Raw genomic sequence first — 19,666 nt, forward strand, 5'->3', positions numbered from 1 at the left:
CAGGCTACGAGAAGTTACCTATATGAGCCATTTGTTTACCAGTTCAGGCTTACAACCAGATCCTTCCAAACAAACAGCAATTCTTGAGATGCCAGCTCCAGACAATGTCCAAACCTTACAACATTTTCTTGGTATGGTCAACTATTTAGTCAAGCTCATTCCAGATTTAAGTCAACTTTCAGCACTGCTAAGACAGCTGACAAACAAATGTAACCTGGTCCTGGTCAGAACAACACCAAAGTGCATATGACATCCTGAAACAGATAACTACCACCCACTTTAAGATACTACGATATTCACAAACCAGTTACTCTTTCCTGTGATGCTTCTAAGTTTGCTCTTGGTGCAGTCATTCTTCAAGAGAGTAGACTAGTAGCCTATGCACTGAGAACTCTAACCCATATTGAGATGCAGTACGCTCAGACTGGGAAAGAACTTTTCGCAAGTGTGTTTGCATTTCCAAAGTTCCATGATTATTTTTACGGTCAACCTATTGAGATAAAAATTGACCACCAGCCTCTGGTCACTATTTTAAAAAAGCCAATGCATACAGCTCCTCCACAATTGCAACACGTGATGTTCAAGTTGCAAAAATACAATTTCAATCTTATTTACACAAAAGGCAAACATCTTTATCCTGCTGATACTTTACACCAATCACCCAGGAAAACAGAACAGCATGAGAACGAGAAACCTGATTTTGAAGTCATGGAAGTAAGAAATTTTTCTTCCACAGGTCTTGATGAGGTTAGAACTCACACAGCTTCAGATCTAATTCTTCAGAAGCTTAACCACTGTATCAGTCAAGGATGGCCTTCAAAGCAATCTTGTTTACCAGTAGACGTGCAGCAGTATTTTCCTCATAGAGAGGACATTTTGTCAGACGAGGGTATCATATTGAAAGGTTCTAAAGTGATTGTTCCAAAATCTTTGCAACAAGAGTATATTAAGATCTTGCAATGTGTTCACCCAAGAACTGATTCTACCAAAAGAAGGGGGACAGGTCTAGTATTTTGGCCTTCGATGTCAAAAGATATTGAGAAGAAAATTTATTCTTGTTCTGTTTGTAATAGAACTAAACTGAATCAACAAAAAGGGGGAAGTATTCATATTCATCAAAGATAACCACACCTCCAGATTAGTGGCACTGCAGGAAGCATCGGAGACCATCCATGTGCAACTAACAGTGGGCAAAACTGCATTTCAGTTTGTAGCCTGCTACAGACCACCCTCCCAAACCTAGGAACCCCACTCAGCTTTCCTGAGAACACTGGAGAATATGAAAGTCTCTCCAAACACCATCATATTGGGTGACTTCAACTACCCAAACATAGACTGGGAGCACTACTCAAGCCCCAACACCCTCGCCCAACAGTTCCTAGAATTTTTAAACTGAAATGCTATGGAACAACTGGTCACTACTCCCGCAAGAGGGAAAAACATATTGGATCTGGTCATCACCAACATGGGGTCTCTATGTTCCACACCAGAGGTGTACCCCTCATTGGTAAGATCTGACCATAAATTAATCCCATTGGACATCCATATCCCGCTCCCACCCCCAGCCAAGGAAACCACAGTGAAGAACTTCTCAAAAGCAAACTTCACACTTCTCAAAACCGAGGTGGAATCCTTCAAAGCCCCCAGGCCAGTGGAAAATACGGCCCAAACTGCAGAAACCTTTACAAAAGCATTCTATGGACACCTACAGGAATGCATGAATCGTGCTATCCCAAATAAAATCAAGACTCACTCCTCCAAAGGCAGGAGACCTGTCTGGTGGACCCCAGCCATAAATAAGCTATACAACAGAAGGAGGAAGCTACTACATGACAGAACAAAATCCCAAAAAGGGAAGGCATCTCTGATCAGTACTAGCAAGAAACTACAATCTCTCATAAAATCATCTAAGGCCAGCTTCGAAAGAAAAATTGCACAAGATGATAACGGTAATCACAAGGCCTTCTTTAGTTATGTCAGGAACCTGGGTGGCAACTCCCAGATATGCTCTGAGTTAGTGCAAAATGACAAAAAATACACTGAACCCACAGACATTGCCAACATCCTGGCAGACAGGTTCAGTGCAAACTTCACCCCCCCCCCCCAAAAGAGCAAATGTCTATCCCAACAGAGTGTAGCCTCCTTCAGATGCACAGGTGAGAGCTGCCCTCTCCAAAGCAAAAAACACAGCATCAATGGGACCGGACGGTGTCCCGGGCTGCATCTTACATGAGCTCCAAGAATAACTGAATCCTCACATAAAGTCACTGTTCAATCTCAGCCTTACTACAGGATATGTACCCAAGGAATGGCGTGCAGCAACAGTGGTTCCACTACACAAAGGTGGTGCCACAACGGACCCAGGAAACTATTGCCCTATAAGCCTGACTAGCCTGGTCTGCAAAGCTATGGAGCGTATCATCATGGAACTCATAAACAAAGACATTGGGAACCTCCAAACACTGGATCCAACCCAATTCGGCTTTGTTAAGGGCAGATCTTGCCTCTTGAACCTGGTCAACTTCTTTGAAACAGTCACCAAGGCCATAGATGAAGGGAAGGTAGTCCACACAGCCTACCTGGACCTCACAAAAGTCTTCAACACAATACCCCACTCGGAAATCATAAATAAGCTCACTAGCTTAAATATCAACCCCTATGTCACAAGATGGGTTGCAAACTGGCTCAGGGATAGAACCCACATGGCCAGAATTGCAGGTGCCATGTCAGACTCTAAACCAGTTACAAGTGGCGTCCCACAAAGCTCAGTCCTGGGACCTCTCTTGTTCGGTATATATTTTTCTGAGGTACAGGCTAACATGGGAGGACTATGGCTGACCAAGTTCGCAGATGACTGAAAAGTGGGTGCCATAATTGACTTGGCAACTGACACAAGCATCCTCCAAAAAGGTCTGACAGAGTCGGATAACTGGTGCCAGAGCCATGGCCTAAAGCTAAATGCCAAAAAGTGCATAGTCATCCCCTTTGGGAAAAACAAAGTGCCCACAAATTACCACATAGGTGGTAATCTATTAAGTACAGAAGAAGTAATTAGGGATTTGGGGACCCAAGTAGATAGCAATCTCTCCTTTGACAATCTTGTTGCCAAAGTGGTTAAAAAGACCTTCTATATAGCCCACCTTATCACGAAAGGGTTCACATCTAGATCAAGAGAGGTCATTGTGCCCCTCTACTCATCAATCATCAGGCCCATAATTGAATACAATGTCCCATTTGAGATGTACCTTACCTGACACCTGCAGCAACTGGAAAGACCCCAAAAGTACCTCACCAAGAGGATCAAGGGACTCAAACAGATGCCCTATGCAGTTAGGCTAAAGAAACTCCGGCTCTACTCAGTTGCTTACCGCCTACTCAGAGGCGATCTGTGCCTGACATATAAAGCCATGTCCAACCCAGAATTAATGGACATGCTCCACCTCAGGATATCCAAATCCCTTAGAGCTACATGCTCGAGGGACTTAAACCTCAGCACAGAAATAAATAGGACATGCTGGAGGGACAGATTCATATCCCAGAGGCTCCCCTCACTCTGGAACACAATCCCAATCCATGTTAGGCAGAGCCCCTCAATGACCCTCTTCAAGAGAAATCTTGACAAGTGGATGGGAGATCGTAGGTTTACCCTTGGGATCTCTTCTGTGTCCCTACTAGACAGAGGCACAGTAAACTAACCTTAAAAGGGCTATCTTCTGTGACCTACTATACAGAGGCACAGTCAACTAATCTAAAAGGGTGGTGAAAGCCAAACACACTCTGGCTAGGCTTATACATGCCCTAGGGCAGATAGCCTAGTATCAACCTATGAACCTATAAAAAGAACCACTTCAGTTAAGCCAGATTCCTGAACTACCTTGGTAAAAAGTAGCCAAAGATATCTTCGTGTGGAACGGTCAACATTACTTGGTATTAGTAGACTCTTATGCAAACTGATTCAAGAGTGACCTAATGTCCAATACTGTCATTACTAAGTTGAAGAGACATTTTTCTGTTCATGGTAGTCGGTACAGAGTCATTCCTGACAATGGTGCACAGTTTATAAGTCAGCAGGTCAAAAGATTTGCTGAGATGTGAGACTTTGTTCATATTATGAGTAGTCCTAAGTACCTGCAGTCAAACAACTTGGCTGAACATGCAGTTTAAAGTGCAAAGCAGGTGTTATACAGATTCAAACATGATGATACTGATGTTTTTCTAAACTTTTTTAATCTCACAAACATTCCTTGCGATAATAATTTTGGTTCACCTGCCCAGAGACTTATGTCAAGACAAACCAGAACCACATTACCAATCAGTAGAAATTTACTGGTTCCATGTACAAAAACAACAAAGCAGTGAAAGCCCAACTGCGGAGAAGTCCTACTATGATAAGACCAGCAAACCACCCAGGTCATTAAAAAAAGGAGAGATAGTAATACTGCAGACAACAAAAGGTTTTGATCATAACAGATTTGTGAAATGTTTGTGTCAAGAGCGGACATCGTGGGATCTCAAGGAATGGAATTTAAGCGGAATCAGAAACATTTATTACCAGTGTCTGAGCCAGAAATACAGCATCTTGCCTGTGACAAAGACTAATTCTAAGGGTGACTTGTCCAATGTTCCTGTTCCAGAGGACATTCCATCAGCAATCCAGTTCCTGACAATAATCTTGAGAGTCCTCAAGAATAACATTCCCCAGTGACTGTCCTTGTTGCTGATCTCAGTCTTAACTATTATGAGAGCAGGTCACATTTCCAGACTTGGTTCCAGATAAATGGCAACCTGGGTATAACTGTTGTTTTGTTTATTATCATCTGTATAACTGCATGCCTATACAAATGTCATTGTCAATATGAGACAGCTCAGTAAAGAGGAAGGATGTAGATCACAGTCTGTGATGTACCTTTAAGAAGCATTCCAGTCAGTGGGCATGTGCATATAAGTAATGAGCATGTGCAAGCAAGAGTGCCATTTTGAGTGTGCAGCCAGAGTGAAAGCAGGCATGTGTGTAGTAGTCAGTCAGTTAGTTTAAGTTTAATGTTCCTGCTATCCATCCTGATGTGTTTGTATGCAATAAACTACTTAAACGAACACCCGAGCCTCTCTGTCTTAGACAAGCCACATATATGTTGAACATTCTGGGGAATGGGATGACACCAAACTGTAGTGTCCAGAACTGATAAGGACAGTCTCTGCATATCCTCTGGGTTACTGTTGGTAATATACAGGTAGACAAAGGCTGCCTGATGATTACTGAGGATTCCCGTATGTTGGGGCATACAACACCTCAGGAAATTACCTTGGCTGTTCATGTTTTTCCCAGAATGTTTTACTGTCAATTCCTAAACCACAAGTAATGGGGCCTCTCTGCATTTTAAAAATGTCCTATGAAGAAACTGAAATTTAGCTTCAGCAGACATGACAGACTTATAACTCATTTTTCACAGTCTCTGTTAAGGATTTTACTTCCACCCCAAATAGAACTGGTCCTTGGAACAGGGACTCATTAGGTTCACTCTGGCATGCTTACTAAGGTTGATAAACTGAGGCCATGCAATCTGGTCTCACCCTATGCCCCATAGCAGGGTTGTGATAGTGAGGAAAGAGTGCTCTCAGTCAGCGGTTAAAGGACACACAAAATAAAGCAGGACAACATGAGTCGGTGTTAATGGGATCATGTACAAGACTTACCAACATGCATCTGAGGTAGACTTCCTCCTGGTAAGGAGTAGAATCAGTGATTGCAAAGTCATCTCCAGTGAAACAGTAGACCCAAATAAACCATTGGTTGCCACAATCACCAATAAGCAGTGGTTCAAAAAGGCTCGAAGGTCAACAGGGACTAGGCTGAAGACCTTGAAGTTGGCTGGAGAGGAAGCACAAGAGGTGAAGGAAATATTTAGGGCTCTAGTAATTCAGAAAGAGGAGAAAGTAGGTGGGAGTTGAGAAGAAAAGCAACACCTCAATAACAAGTGCAAGGACAATAAAACAGATGCATAGCCAAGCCAGTTATGGAAATAATATACATAAGGAAAGCTGGCGGTGGAATACAGAAGTTGAAATGGAGATGAAAGGAAAAAAGGAGTGCAGGAAAAGTGAGAGACAGAAAAGATTGACCAGGGTAAGGAGGAATACTGATTGGCTAAAAAAAAGGCTAAGAGAGCAGTTGTAATAGTAAAGAACACAGCATCAGTGGCCCTCTCCCAGCTTCAGGAAAGTGATTCAGCAGATGGTGCAAAGAAACCCTATCAGGCTTTTTAAACCTTTAAAAACAGGCAAAAGGAAAACAATAAGAGCCGGCGAAAGTAAAATAAAGTAAAACAAAGCCGTTTAATGTGAGTGCTTTCGGCAAGGACGTTGCCTCGCCTTCATCAGACAAACAATGAAAACAATTAAACAGGTTCTCTTTATATTCAATTAAGCTGATTAAATCCATCAGCCTAATTAAGAAAAAACGTTTCAAAAACGTAAACATTAAATACTGCTACAGGCATACTGTATTAGTTCAAAGGACAAAGGTTACAAACTAGTCATGAATAGAAATACAAATGTTGTTATGAAACCAAAACAACACTTTTAAAAATTCATGACATATAAAGTTCCATCTAGATTAACTTGAATGCACTTATGTGACTGTGCCTATCTAGGTATCAAAATAGCGTAAAATTCAAATAAACAGCATTCGAGTATGCACAAATGCCTACTAATGAATGAAGAACTTGTTATTATGTGCATTTCAAAATTATAGTCCTGTTTACATATGTATTTAAAAAGTTAAATTCATGCTATAAATATAAAATAAGTAAATAAATAAAATTAATTAACTGATATCAAATACTAGAAATTAATAAATAAGTGTATAAATAAATAAGCCCAGAAATACATAATTACTTTAAATACCACTATTTATTTACTTATAACAAAGGTAGTCAAGAGAATGCTATTGTTAATCTGACCGCCCTGGTGCAGGTTCTCCTACGGCGAGTCGAGATTCTAACGCAGAGAGTGGAAGCCTCTTGTACTAACAAATCGAATGAGGCAAGCACCTTAAATAGAAGACAAGGCAATGCATTAGTTACAAAGTATTCAGTAATTATAGCGTGCATGTGCTCAGTGTATCACAAGGCACTGCATTAGTTACAAAGTATTCAGTAGGCATGCCCTCAATGTATGACAAGACACTGCATTAGTTACAAAGTATTCAGCAGGTGTAGGATGCACGTGCTCAGTGTATCACAAGGCACTGCATTAGTTACAAAGTATTCAGTAGGTGTAATCTCAATGTATCACAAGGCACTTCATTATTTACAAAATGTTCAGTAGATGTAGCATCAGGGAAGCTATATGCAACGGAAACAATACATGCCATTCTAAAAGTTAGCCCCCACACTGGTAAGTATGCCACGAGTTTTTTTTTGGGGGGGGGGACTTAAAGACATAAAGATACAAAATATCACCCTTGACTTCTATCTTACTCTCTGCAAAAGTTACTGCCAGAGGTTTGTATGTGTACATGGTTGTTTCACCATGTAACACCGCTATGTTACTGTCTTTGCTAATAAGAACTATAAGCATTTTTTTGTTCAAATTGCTAACTTTTGCAGGTTTTCAACTTGTGTAAATATGCAGTTCAGTGCAATGGCTAATAATTTCACTTGCACAGGCAACTAGTTAGTATAGTAAAGCAGAAATAGCTGGGGAGATGTTTACCTCTGTAAAAAAGAAGCAATTCAGAACAGCACGGTAGGATAAGGTGGGCTGTGCTAGTACTTGTATAAACAAAAGGGTCACCATGAAGTTAAAGTTAGTTATGTTGCATAGTGTTAAAGCACAGTTAGTAAATACCTGAAGCAATTTACAGATTTTCAAAGCTTGTATTCTTGTAACTTTGAAACATTGTTTTTTGCCAATAAGTTTAAGGAATTCTGGAAGACCGTTTGCTTCATTTGTGAAAGTCAGTGATTCCAAGTGCAGATGGATGGTTAAGTTTTCCTCTCTGTAAAATAAACAGTAACAACTAAAAGAAAAATCTAGCCAAGCGTTATTCCTTCAACCTCTTGTATTAGAAGTACATGGGATAAATGCAAATGGCCCTTTAAGGACATCAGTTGTTTCAGCTCTATGGCAGTTCTTAATGCCAATTATTTTTTTTCTTTTTAAGTCTGTTATGGACAAATTCAGGCCAATAAAGTCAGACCCCCACTAGCTGTGGGCATGCATGTTTCATCCTTCTTATGGCTTCATCAGCATAGCATAAGTGGACTGTTTGGCTAACCTTTAAAAACACAGGGTTGTTTTACCCAGCTGATGTGCGCAACCTTTAGGGTGTCTGCAAAATATCCCAATTAACAAACTAAAATTATGAGTAAGAAGGTCACACAGACAAACAAATCAGTAAAAACTAAAAGAAAAATACAGGGAATTTAGTACAGCAATCATAACATGGTGGACTAAGTTGTTATTTGAATAAACAAGTGAATCAGTGTGGTAAAGTAGAATATACTCCGGCTTTCACGTGTGTATAACTCAGTGCACCAGAGTAGTGGGATAAGGTTTTAGCCATGCAAAGAAGTAGTTAAATGTGACAAGGAAGGGAGCACCATCCTTGGCTTTAAATTCCACACATGCAAAATAAATAATGCAGTGCAACATAACAGAGTATGGTGGGTTACAATTCAGAGATTAGTAGGATAGTTAATTAAAACTGACAATATTACAAAGAATGAGGAACTTCATAAACCCACAGCTGTCATGGAGAGCTTTGGCTTACAGACTTCAACCAGCAGTCTTCTCGCAATTGTTGCATCTTGTTTGGTAATTGCCAGATGAAAACTGCTCCACACCTGAGATATCAGGACTACAAACATCACATATACGATACACATCATAGAGATGCTGTCTGGATATATCAGGACTACAAAAATCACATACATTTTACACATCATAAAGATGCTGTCTGGAAGCTTCATCCAGTATCCATATCAGTATCCTATAACTAACAGTTTGGTGAATGCGTGTGCATTTAATTAAGCCTTCCTGCACAGCAGTGCAGAGATGTGCGCCTTCCACTACTTCTCCCATTCTACGATCAATCAATTATTATTCAGATCAATCTAAAATGCTTCAGATATTTCAGAGACAAAGGTAAGTTAGTGACCCCACAATTTAAATATACATTTATGTAGTGAATATTCCTTTACAACTCTCCATATGTGGACTAAAGAAATCATTTTCGTGAATTAATAACTGTATCTTTACTGCAGTGGCGGTGCTGCGGTAGCGTTGTCGCCTCACAGTTAAACGTTGCCCATTCGATTCTCAGTTAGAGCATCTTCTGTGTAGCGACATGCATGAATGGGCATTCCTTCGTTGAAGGTTGTGCGTTAGGCCCGGCAAGCCAGTACGTAAAAATCTACTGCCAAATCATTAGCAGACCGGAGTTCCGCTGTGGCGACCGCCAACCGAGAAAAGCCGAAAGAGACAACAATAACTGTATCTTTTGGTTAGTCACTAAACAAGTCCTACCTCTGATCCTCCTTCCATATCCATATCACTATCTACTGCAAGAATAAAATTACATCCCGACACTAGTAAACTAAAACAGCCAGAACTGGGATCTTCAAAACCTTCACATTCGGATGAGTAATTAACTGACCTACTGGACAAAAATCGACTTGTCATTGCCTCACTCCTGTCTGTACAGTTTAAAATCTGAATGTTTAGGAGGTTCTGCTCAGAAAAAAAATAAAATAAAAAAAATAAGTAAGTAAGCAAACAAGCAGTAATCTTGGCCTTAAAGCCTTCATCCCATTCGACTGACTCCCACATCAGTCCAGTAAGATAGACTTGTTTTTTAATTAAAAGCAACAAACAAAATGATGCTTTACATATAAACATTTAGCCTAAACACTCTTCCAGGCTCTACATTTTCTATTCTCACCAAACGTATCCATATCAGTAGAAAAGAAATTTATAAAATTCATCATTAATGAGTCGTTCACTTACTCTTCAGCTTGTGCTCAGGGTCATCGTTCTTTTCTGTGGCATTTTTTCTGACATCATCATCCTGTGGCAGTTCACCATAACCTTCTTTAAGGAGCAATAATAATTTCTCTGATGGGACTTCAGATCCTTCATAGGAAACAAGACCATAACATTAAATGCTACTCATCAAAATCTATAAAAAATAATCTACAACAAAATTCCTACATATATCTTACTTAAGAGAACCCAAAACATTCCCTTTCATGGTTTCCATCCAGCATTTAATAAGTTGACAGCACTCTGCTTAGCTTTACATTTATCTACAACAAATCTGATCAATTTGATCTAATAGGTGTAGTGTTTGAGGATCTATGTAGCATTTATGACAGAGGATTATAACTTTATCTACAGGCTTTGAAAACACATCTGTAACATGACGTAGAAGCTCTCTATCAAATAATGAACAATATGCTAACAATGCAAACTGCAAAGTCAAAATTATTTTACAGGAGCCACATACGTCTCCATGCTCGAGCTACATTCTGTAGTCTCTGTTCATAAACTGACTTTTTGCTGATCTCCAAGAATATAACATGACCCTCCATGCAGATTATTTTACCCAGCACAGGAGCAATAGCAATTATTTCCAAAAAGTTTCTACATATTCAATTCATTTAGCTCTGCTGCTGGTTTCTAGCCCATGTATGTACGTACAGATAACAGTAAAAACACAATTACTATAATATTTGGGATACTATGTTGCCTTTCAAACAGAAAACCATCACATCTTATAGGTCTACTGCACAAAGTTACAAATACCAAGATGTATAGCTTGGCCAAAACATCTCCTTCACCCATCACATAGAAACAACCATCACAAAAGTCCTTGGCTTAACATTTGCATAGTAACTTGATCGCCACCTTTTCCACAAAACACAAAACGCTGTAATAAAATGTATCCTTGTAGTAAACTTGAATGTGCTTTGCTACTTACACACTTACAAATAGCCCCACTAACACACTACTCCAGAAAGCGGAATAAAGACTATGCTACTGACCAATGCAATAGCCTACCGCATTACAGAAAGAGCCGCTGTTGTTAACAAGTTTTATATCATCATTAACAAGAGCTTTCAATCTGTCATTACCAAGTTAAGCCAGAACATCTGAAATTCCATGCACACTTCAGACCCACCCAGCTCTGGCCACATTCAAAATATCAGCCCTGGGGCACAATCAGTCCTTCAGTGAATAGCATGGTTTCCTCCAAATGACAGTTCACAGTTTTCTTTACCTCATTATTCACGCAGTGAACATCCTGGTACTTCCACTCTAAAATTATTTCCACAGATTTTAGGACCTCTTCCACCCTCCCCACACCTAGTATTTTATATTTCCTCTCAGCTCCTTTCCTCCAATTCATCTAACTCCCATCACTTCAAAACTTCACTACATTATTAACTAGTATAGTTTTGTAAACAGATATAGGCAGCCTTCAGCCAACTGCTGAATCAGTAATCAATGTAATATAAAGTTTGAATCACAGGTGCCCAGTAGGAAGGTAGCTGGAATAAAAAAGCTGAACCACGACAAAGTAAAATCTTCTTTTTTAATACAAAATGGTGAGCGCTTTCTCAATGGTAACCATTGCTTCATCAGGCAGTTCATTCAAACAGCAACAGCACTTAGATACTTTAATTCATTACTAAAACAACCAATCCTACCACTCAATGTTATTTCAGCACTCAGCAATCAATTAATTACTATCATTAAGTTTTGCCCTTAGTTAATTGCTAAAGTCAGAAAAAACATTGTTTAAAAACACGCACAAAATATAAAAGCAGGAAAGTGGATAACTATAAATAAAATACATGAAAAATCAATTAATAAATACATATACTCATGTTCCCTATTTAATAACTGCTTGTGTGCGTGAGTATAAGCATAAAAATTTATATAAATTTATATAAAAATATAAGCAGTGCACACTCAACAACTTAATACATATACTCTGCCTAATAAATACACATGCTGTCCACCTAGTAAATACATATGCTTTAAACATACACTCAACAAATATTTGTCTTTAGTGACATCTATGCTAGAAGCAGCTCAAGAAATACTGTCATATTGACCCAAACCCTGCATGTGTTTTTGTAGTCTTCTCTTGTTAAGATAGTATTATTATTTATTTTATTTTAACCTTTTAGATTTTAGCACTGACTTCAATGAATCACTATCATTCAAACCCAAACCTCTGCGTGCTCCTAAATGCAAAATCCATTTTACTTCTATATTTTCAGTAGTATGCTGTTGCTGTTTGAATGAACTGCCTGATGAAGCAATGGTTACCATTGCGAAAGCGCTCACCATTTTGTATTAAAAAAGAAGATTTTACTTTGTCATGGTTCAGCTTCTTTATTCTAGCTACCTTCCTACTGGGCACCTGTGTTTCAACATTTTCAACTTCTGGGCTGGTTTGGATTTATTTGTTTGCTGCTAGTAATATAAAGTTTGTACATACTGTCTTCTGTACATTATCCACTTTGTATGTATATCTGCATGCTTTTTGTCAGGATTATAAAATGCCATACTGAAATATAACTAAAAACATCAGCTTGAACAATTCATATAATATTGTTAAAAATGAAACAGAGCTCTTGGAACATGAATAATTATTATGTACTCACTACAGCCTTGTTTGATGAGGGAGAACATACTGTCAAAGTCTGTAACTAGGATTATGTACAGTCATTCTGGCTCATCTCATGTTCTGGCTCTTTTAAGGACTCATTACAGTGCAGTCAGTTTTAATCAATGAAATAGTTAATTAAAAGAAGTGGAATTTATTTTATGTTTTGTACTATTTTCATCTAGATTAGGAGTAATTAGACAATGGGCAAACCATGCATCAATATCCTGATTGGAGAATGAGTGTCCTCCAGCAGGGTATTAATGTACAAGCAATGCTCGCTGAGAAAAATGAGTCTGCCACTTCACAGCAGCATATCAAGCTGCTGTGGAGCTTGAACTGAAAAAAACAGAACAGTCGCCATTGTTTTACCCTTGCTAAACAGAGCTTTTGCTGTTTAGTGAGTGCAAAATATAAAAAAAAAAAAGACAACTAAAAAAAGGTGTGTGTGTGTGTGTTTATCAGTCTGATGAGCCTGATCTGCAAAGCCATGGAACTTATAAACAAAAACATTGGCAACCTTCAAACACTGGACCCCACCCAGTTTGGTTTTGTAAAGGGCTGATCTTGTTTCCTGAAACTGACTGACTTCTTCGAATCAGTCAACCAACCACATACTTCGTTCTTCTCATCGAATTATTGTTTTTTACGTGGTTGGTTCATTTCTTCGAATCAGTCTCCAGACCTGTGGATGAGGGTAAGGCAGTCTACACAGCCTATATGGACCTCGGCAAGGCCTTCAACACCATCCCCCACTCTAGAATCATAGATAAACTTACTAAGCTAGGCATTAATCCCTACATCACTCGATGGGTTGCCAACTGACTTACTGACAGAACTCACACTGTAAAAGCAGCCAACTCAAAATCCATCTCCAGACAAGTGACAAGCAGAGTACCTCAGGGTTCAGTCCTGGGACCGCTCTTGTTTGGCATCTACTTCTCTGAAGTACAAGCTAGCACTAAGGGACTTTGGCTAACAAAGTTCGCAGATGACTGCAAACTGGGAGCCATTATTAAATCCCCAAATGATGTGGATATTCTACAAAAGGGCCTTACAGAAACAGATGCTTGGTGCATGAGCCATGGGCTCAAGTTCAATGCCAAGAAATGTATAGTTATCCCCTTTGGGAAAAACCATGTACCCATGAATTACCACATAAGTGGCAGTACACTAAACACTGAAAGTGTAATAAGGGACTTAGTGACTCAGGTGGTCTCACCTTTGATAACCACATAACCACAACAATCGTGAAATCATTCTATGTGGCACACCTCATCACTAAGGGCTTTTCATCCAGAAAAAAGGAGGTCATTGTCCCACTGTACTCATCCCTCATTAGACCCATTATAGAGTACAATGCCCCGTTTGGTATGTACCTCACAAGACATCTGCAACAACTGGAAAGGCCACAGAAATACCTCACTAAAAGATTCAGAGACCTAAAGCAGATGCTCTATGCTGGCTGTCTAAAAAAAACCCCGCTTTACTCTGTCACATATCACCTCCTCAGAGGCGATCTCTGCTTAACATACAAGGCCATGTCAAACCCAGTGCTGTTGGACATGCTACACTTAAAGAAAACGCGATCCCTCAGAGCCACACGCTCCAGGGATCTAAACCTGGTTATCACAATGAACAAAACATGCTGGAGGGATAGATTCCTGACCCAGAGACTCCCCATACTCTGGAATAGACTGCCCATACATGTCAAGCTGAGCACCTCTTCGGCCCTCATCAAAATGAACCTTGATGACTGGATGGGGGATAGGAAATTCACCCAGATCATCACGTCAGTTGCCCTGCTAGACAGGGGACCAGAGAAGTACATATTCTGAGAAGAAATAGCCAGGGAATTGTTATGGCTAGGCTTGTATAGGCCCTAGGGCCAATATCCTAGTACCAACCTATAAGCCTATGTCAGTGTTTGAGTGTATGTGTACATGTCAGTGAAAGTGAGAATGAGCGAGTCATTATTTTACACTTGCTAAGCAGTGCTTTTGCTGTCTAGTGAGTACAAAATAAAAAAAAAAGAAATATAAAAGAAATTGAATGTATGAGAGTGTGTGTGTGACAGAGAGAGAGAGAGATTGATTAGTGAAACAGAAGTGAGTGTGCTTATGTTTGCCTGCATATGTGCATGAATGCGTGCATGAAAACAGAAAGACTGTGTGTGTGTGTGTGTGTGTGTGTGTGTGTGTGTGTGTGTGTGTGTGTGTGTGTGTGAGACAGACAGAGAGAAAGCGAGCGTGATGTGACTGAATGCATGTATGTACGCAGAGGAGACTGTGTGTGAGGGAGAATGAAACCGATCTTGTGTGAGTAAATGTGTATATGAAAGCAGAGAGTGTGTGTGTGTGTGTGTGTGTGTGTGTGTGTGTGTGTGTGTGTGTGTGTGTGTGTGAGAAAGAAAGAGAGAGCGAGAGTGATATGTGACTGAATGCATGTGTGTAAGCAGAGGAGACTGTGTGTGAGACAGGGATCAAAAGAGAGTGAGCCCCATCTTGTGTGAGTGAATATGTGTATGAAAAAAGAGGAGAGTGTGTGAGTATATGTATATGTGTGAAAGCAGAAGAGACTGTGTACGTGTGTATGGGATTGAGAATGGGCTGTATGTAAAATTGTTGTGTTTCACTTACTTATTTTAAGCATTATTGTTTTTTGTTTTATACATTTGATGTAAAAATGCTTCCTCCAACACCATTAACGTATACTACAAGTATGAAACATTAGGCAGAGGAACTATTTTACATCAAAACGTATTAAAAAATAAAATAGTACTTAAAAAAATACATGAGCAAGTAAAACACAACAATTTTGCAGACAGGCCATTGTCTAAGGGTAATAATGCCCTCCAGGGTCTGTTAATGTATAATTAATGCCCTTTCAGGAGTGTAAAGGACGCTGTCAGGAATTACTGCTTATGGGGCGTGGCCAAGGATGAACACAGGATAGCAGCAGATTTCTTCAGCTCCACCAATTTCATTACACTGACAGGAATTAATTACTTAAAAATTAATTTTTGAAGTAATTTTCTTTCTAAATATGTTTGTTTTATATAGTTCTTGAACTATATCTAAAAAAGAAACGAAATTTTAACAATATTCCTGTCAGAAATCACATTGGAAATTTTCCTGTCAGTTTATCAGTCTGAAATGAGTTCCAGTAAGACAAATTCTCAAGACTCCAGCATCAAGAAAGAACTTCAGTCTCTGATAACTATAATCCAGCAACTTACTGCTAAGATGGATAAAATGGATACTAAAATTGATACCTTCATAGAAGAAAGTACAAAACAAATAGACTTGTTACATATAGACCTGCAACAACAGAAGATCCAGATGACAGGCATAGAAGAAGCTGTGAATGACATGGAAAATAGAATCCAAGAAGAGGAAATCAACATTGAGTTTCTGCTGAAACAAAATACACATTTACAAACAAAGCTGGATGACTTGGAAAATAGATCTAGGCGCAATAACATTAGGATTTTTGGACTGCCAGAAAATATTGAAGGTAACAATATTACTTCGTTTTTAACAACATGGCTCCCTAAAACTTTAGACTTACCAGAAGCATTCTCTTTTGGTATCGAAAGAGCACATAGATCTATAGCTAATACTAACTCTAACAAAAACTATTCTAGATCAGTTATAGTTAGATTTCTATCATCTTTTGATAAAGAGATGGTTCTTAAATCTGCTTGGGCTAAAGCTCCTGTTAAGATTAATGAGACAACTGTGCGTTTTGACAATGACTATTCTACCTTGGTAATAGCTAAAAGAAAAGTTTTTCTGCCACTAATAAGGGAGCTTAAAAAAGCACAGTTTAAAACATAACTTCTGTTTCCTGCCAAGCTAAAAATCTTCCTTCCTGATGGTCTTAAAATCTTTGATGACTTAGACTCTGCTTTACTGTTTATCAAAAAAAATAAGATTTTGGATAAAATAGAGGAAATGGAATGGGCTAGTCCTTCATTAAAGAGACTGGCAACTGAAACTTCGTGGAAGACTTCAGGGAAGAAGAAGAGACTAAAGAACAAATGATTTGTTCTATGTTTTTTTTTTCTTTTTTTCTCTCATCATTTTACTTCATTATTAATCTTTTTAAATATAGTTCCTGCATTTCCAGAAAGCCACAAATGTTCTGAAAAAGATTTAATCAAAGTTATTCTCTGTGTGCAAAGAAATGTTTTGTTTCATAACCAGTCAAAATATCTGAGGAACTAATAACAAGCTATCATTCAATTTGTTTCTCTTTCTGAAAAAGAGAAGTAAGGTCAGTAATTTGATACATTTTTTTTCTTTTTTTCTCCTTCTCTTCTTTTCTTTGTGTAAACAATGACATTCTATTTAGATTATGTAGTGGGTAAAGGGTGGGGGAGGGCAGGGAGAGAAGAGTAATGAAAATATGATCAATGGAATAATAACATATTTATTCCTTGTAAAAAGTTTATATGTTCTTCAAATGCTATTCCTAATTATACTTTCTTGATTATACTGCTTATGCTTGTTTGTAAATAATCTGTCATGCTTTAACTAATAATAATTAGAACTAAATAATAGTAAATAATATGTTTTATTTTTAACTCTATTAATATAAACAGTAAGTAATATTCCATTGTATATACTTCTTATAGCTTTCTCTTACATTTTTTTTATTTCTGCTTTACAGTCTTTTATTTTCTACTCTCTTTTTCTTTTCTTTATTCTTTCTCTTTATTTTACTTTATATTTCTTTATTTCACAGTAAATAATAAGATTTGCATAAAAATTGAGTTGGGACAAAAATATTGAGTTTTATTACTTATTAATAACTTTGGGCTTAATTTCACTTACATAGAGGCTGTAATAACCTGTAAAATACATTGCAAAGGTTTTGTCATGTTAAGATGCATTTACACTGCTAAATGAATGTTTGTCACTAGTTTTTAACAAGTTTCCCGCCAAAATGTTAAGGGAGACAATCTGGGATGTGGGCTACCTCATGCACAGTGTCCTTGAGCTGTTTCAAAAGCTTCAACTCTCAGAATTCTCACAGAGAAGCTGAAAGCAGTCAATCTGACCTTCGACCCAGATATCACACTGAGACAGCACAGATTCAGGAAGAACACTCTACCAGGAAGTAGAACTGATGCAAATGCGACTATGTGAAGGAAAATGAACTCTTTGACATTTAAATGTGAGTTATTTTATATAATTACTTTTTGAAAATCTACTTGACTGCTGCATACTAATCTGTGTTGAAAACTTATGTTCCAAACATATACATTACTATAACTCATTTAATTCATCTGATTGACCAGCATAAATAACTTTATAACTCTATACTGGAAGAAATTGTCATGTGATATATTTTAAAGCAGTAGTATAGACACACAAAATACAGATGTTTTTTTTTACAATAATTCAAGTGTTTCTGAGAACTTGCATAACTATGCAGTATGATTTATAACAATTTCTATAAATATAATATTTTATTCTATTGACAATAATGAGTATGAGTAAAATGCTCATATACAAGCAATTCAAGGTTTTTTTGGAAGCTGTTGACTGCATTTACATGACAGAAAATAGATGCATCTTAATATATGTAATGTCTGAACCATATTAGCCAAAGTTTTTGATTTAAATGAATGTTAGAACTTATTTTACATACTTTGAATAAATTAATATGTAAATATGCCTTCCTTTTTTTTTTTTTCTCTTTCTTTCACTCTCTCTCCCTCTTTCACGTCTTTTATTTCTCTCTCTCCTCTTGGTTCCTAATATCAAGTTTATTTGAATGCTATTTGAATACAAGTGTATTATATTACATAGATGTATATAGTAGTATGAATAGTTTTTTTTTAAAAAAAAGAGTTTATTTTAGTTTATATGATGCTGTTTTATCAAATGTGTAGTCTTGTCTTGCTAGATAATTGAATTAAAAGCTGTTAATTTAAGTTAAATATAACCAGTATTAAATTGATAAGGTGGTAGCTGAGGTACTGCTGCTTAGGGTAGGGGGTTAACTTGAGTGGTAAATACTACTCTAAGTTGGAGTTTTTAACTCCAGGCTGGAAGCAAGGTTTAATCCTTACATTATTTTCACTTGTTCATTGTTATATGTATATAGTTTTGACATCCACAATATATTTTGTACACTCATTGTCACTACAAACAAAATTGAATCCTATACAAAATCCCATAAGAGATTCAATAAATACAGCTATATTTAAAGGTACACCTAAAGGAGGAGATGTAACATTACTTATGTTGTTATTTGTTATTTTGATCATAAGATTCTTGAGTTTTAAAAATGCCAAATGACACCTTTAAAAGGAATTTCTTTAAACATTAATGGATTGAATAATCCATGTAAAAGGGCAAGCCTAATAAGATACATTAATTTACATAAGGCCAACTTAGTCTTCCTGCAAGAAACCCATCTCTTGAAAAAAGATATTGATAAACTAGCCACAAACAAATATACAGTATTGGTTAGTTCAGAGCACACTCAGAAAAAAAGAGGAGTGGCTATTTTATGGAATAAAAGTATGCCCATTCCTAAAACCATTAAGTCTTATCAGGATGACAAAGGAATGTTTTGTATGGTTACAATACAAATTAATGGGAAGACTTACACTTTAATTAATGTATATTGGATACCTGGAATTGGTATTAATACAGTGAAACATCATCTTGAAAAGATCATATCATTCTCTAAAGGAGATATTATTTTAGCTGGTGACTTTAATTGTATACTACATGAAAGTGATACTACCACTATAGGAAAAAGAAGAATTACATCTAATGCAAAACATTTAAATGATTTTGCTAATTCTTATCATTTGAATGATATTAATAATCAGATAGATTCAAAATCATTACCATACACCTTTTTTTCTAACAGATACAAAACTTATTCAAAAATAGATAGGGTCTTTATTTCTAACCAGATGGTAACAGATTTAATTAATTCCAAAATCATTTCTATATCTGATCA

General features: G+C 37.6%; 1 protein-coding gene across 1 annotated transcript in view; it reads right to left on the reverse strand.

Moving 5' to 3' along the window:
• Positions 1-10,592, reverse strand: part of LOC122814454 (zinc finger protein 665-like) — a 330,084-nt gene extending 319,492 nt beyond the window's left edge. Inside the window, exons 1-2 of the mRNA XM_044087033.1 lie at positions 10,508-10,592; positions 10,009-10,134 (exon numbers count right to left, since the gene is read on the reverse strand). Coding sequence (XP_043942968.1) covers positions 10,009-10,134; positions 10,508-10,592 — 211 coding nt within the window. The remainder of the gene's footprint in view (positions 1-10,008; positions 10,135-10,507) is intronic.
• Positions 10,593-19,666: the final 9,074 nt, after the last annotated feature.

Source organism: Protopterus annectens, chromosome 10.part0 (genome assembly GCF_019279795.1).
Source record: "Protopterus annectens isolate FY-2018-M chromosome 10.part0, PAN1.0, whole genome shotgun sequence".
NCBI lineage: Eukaryota > Metazoa > Chordata > Ceratodontiformes > Protopteridae > Protopterus > Protopterus annectens.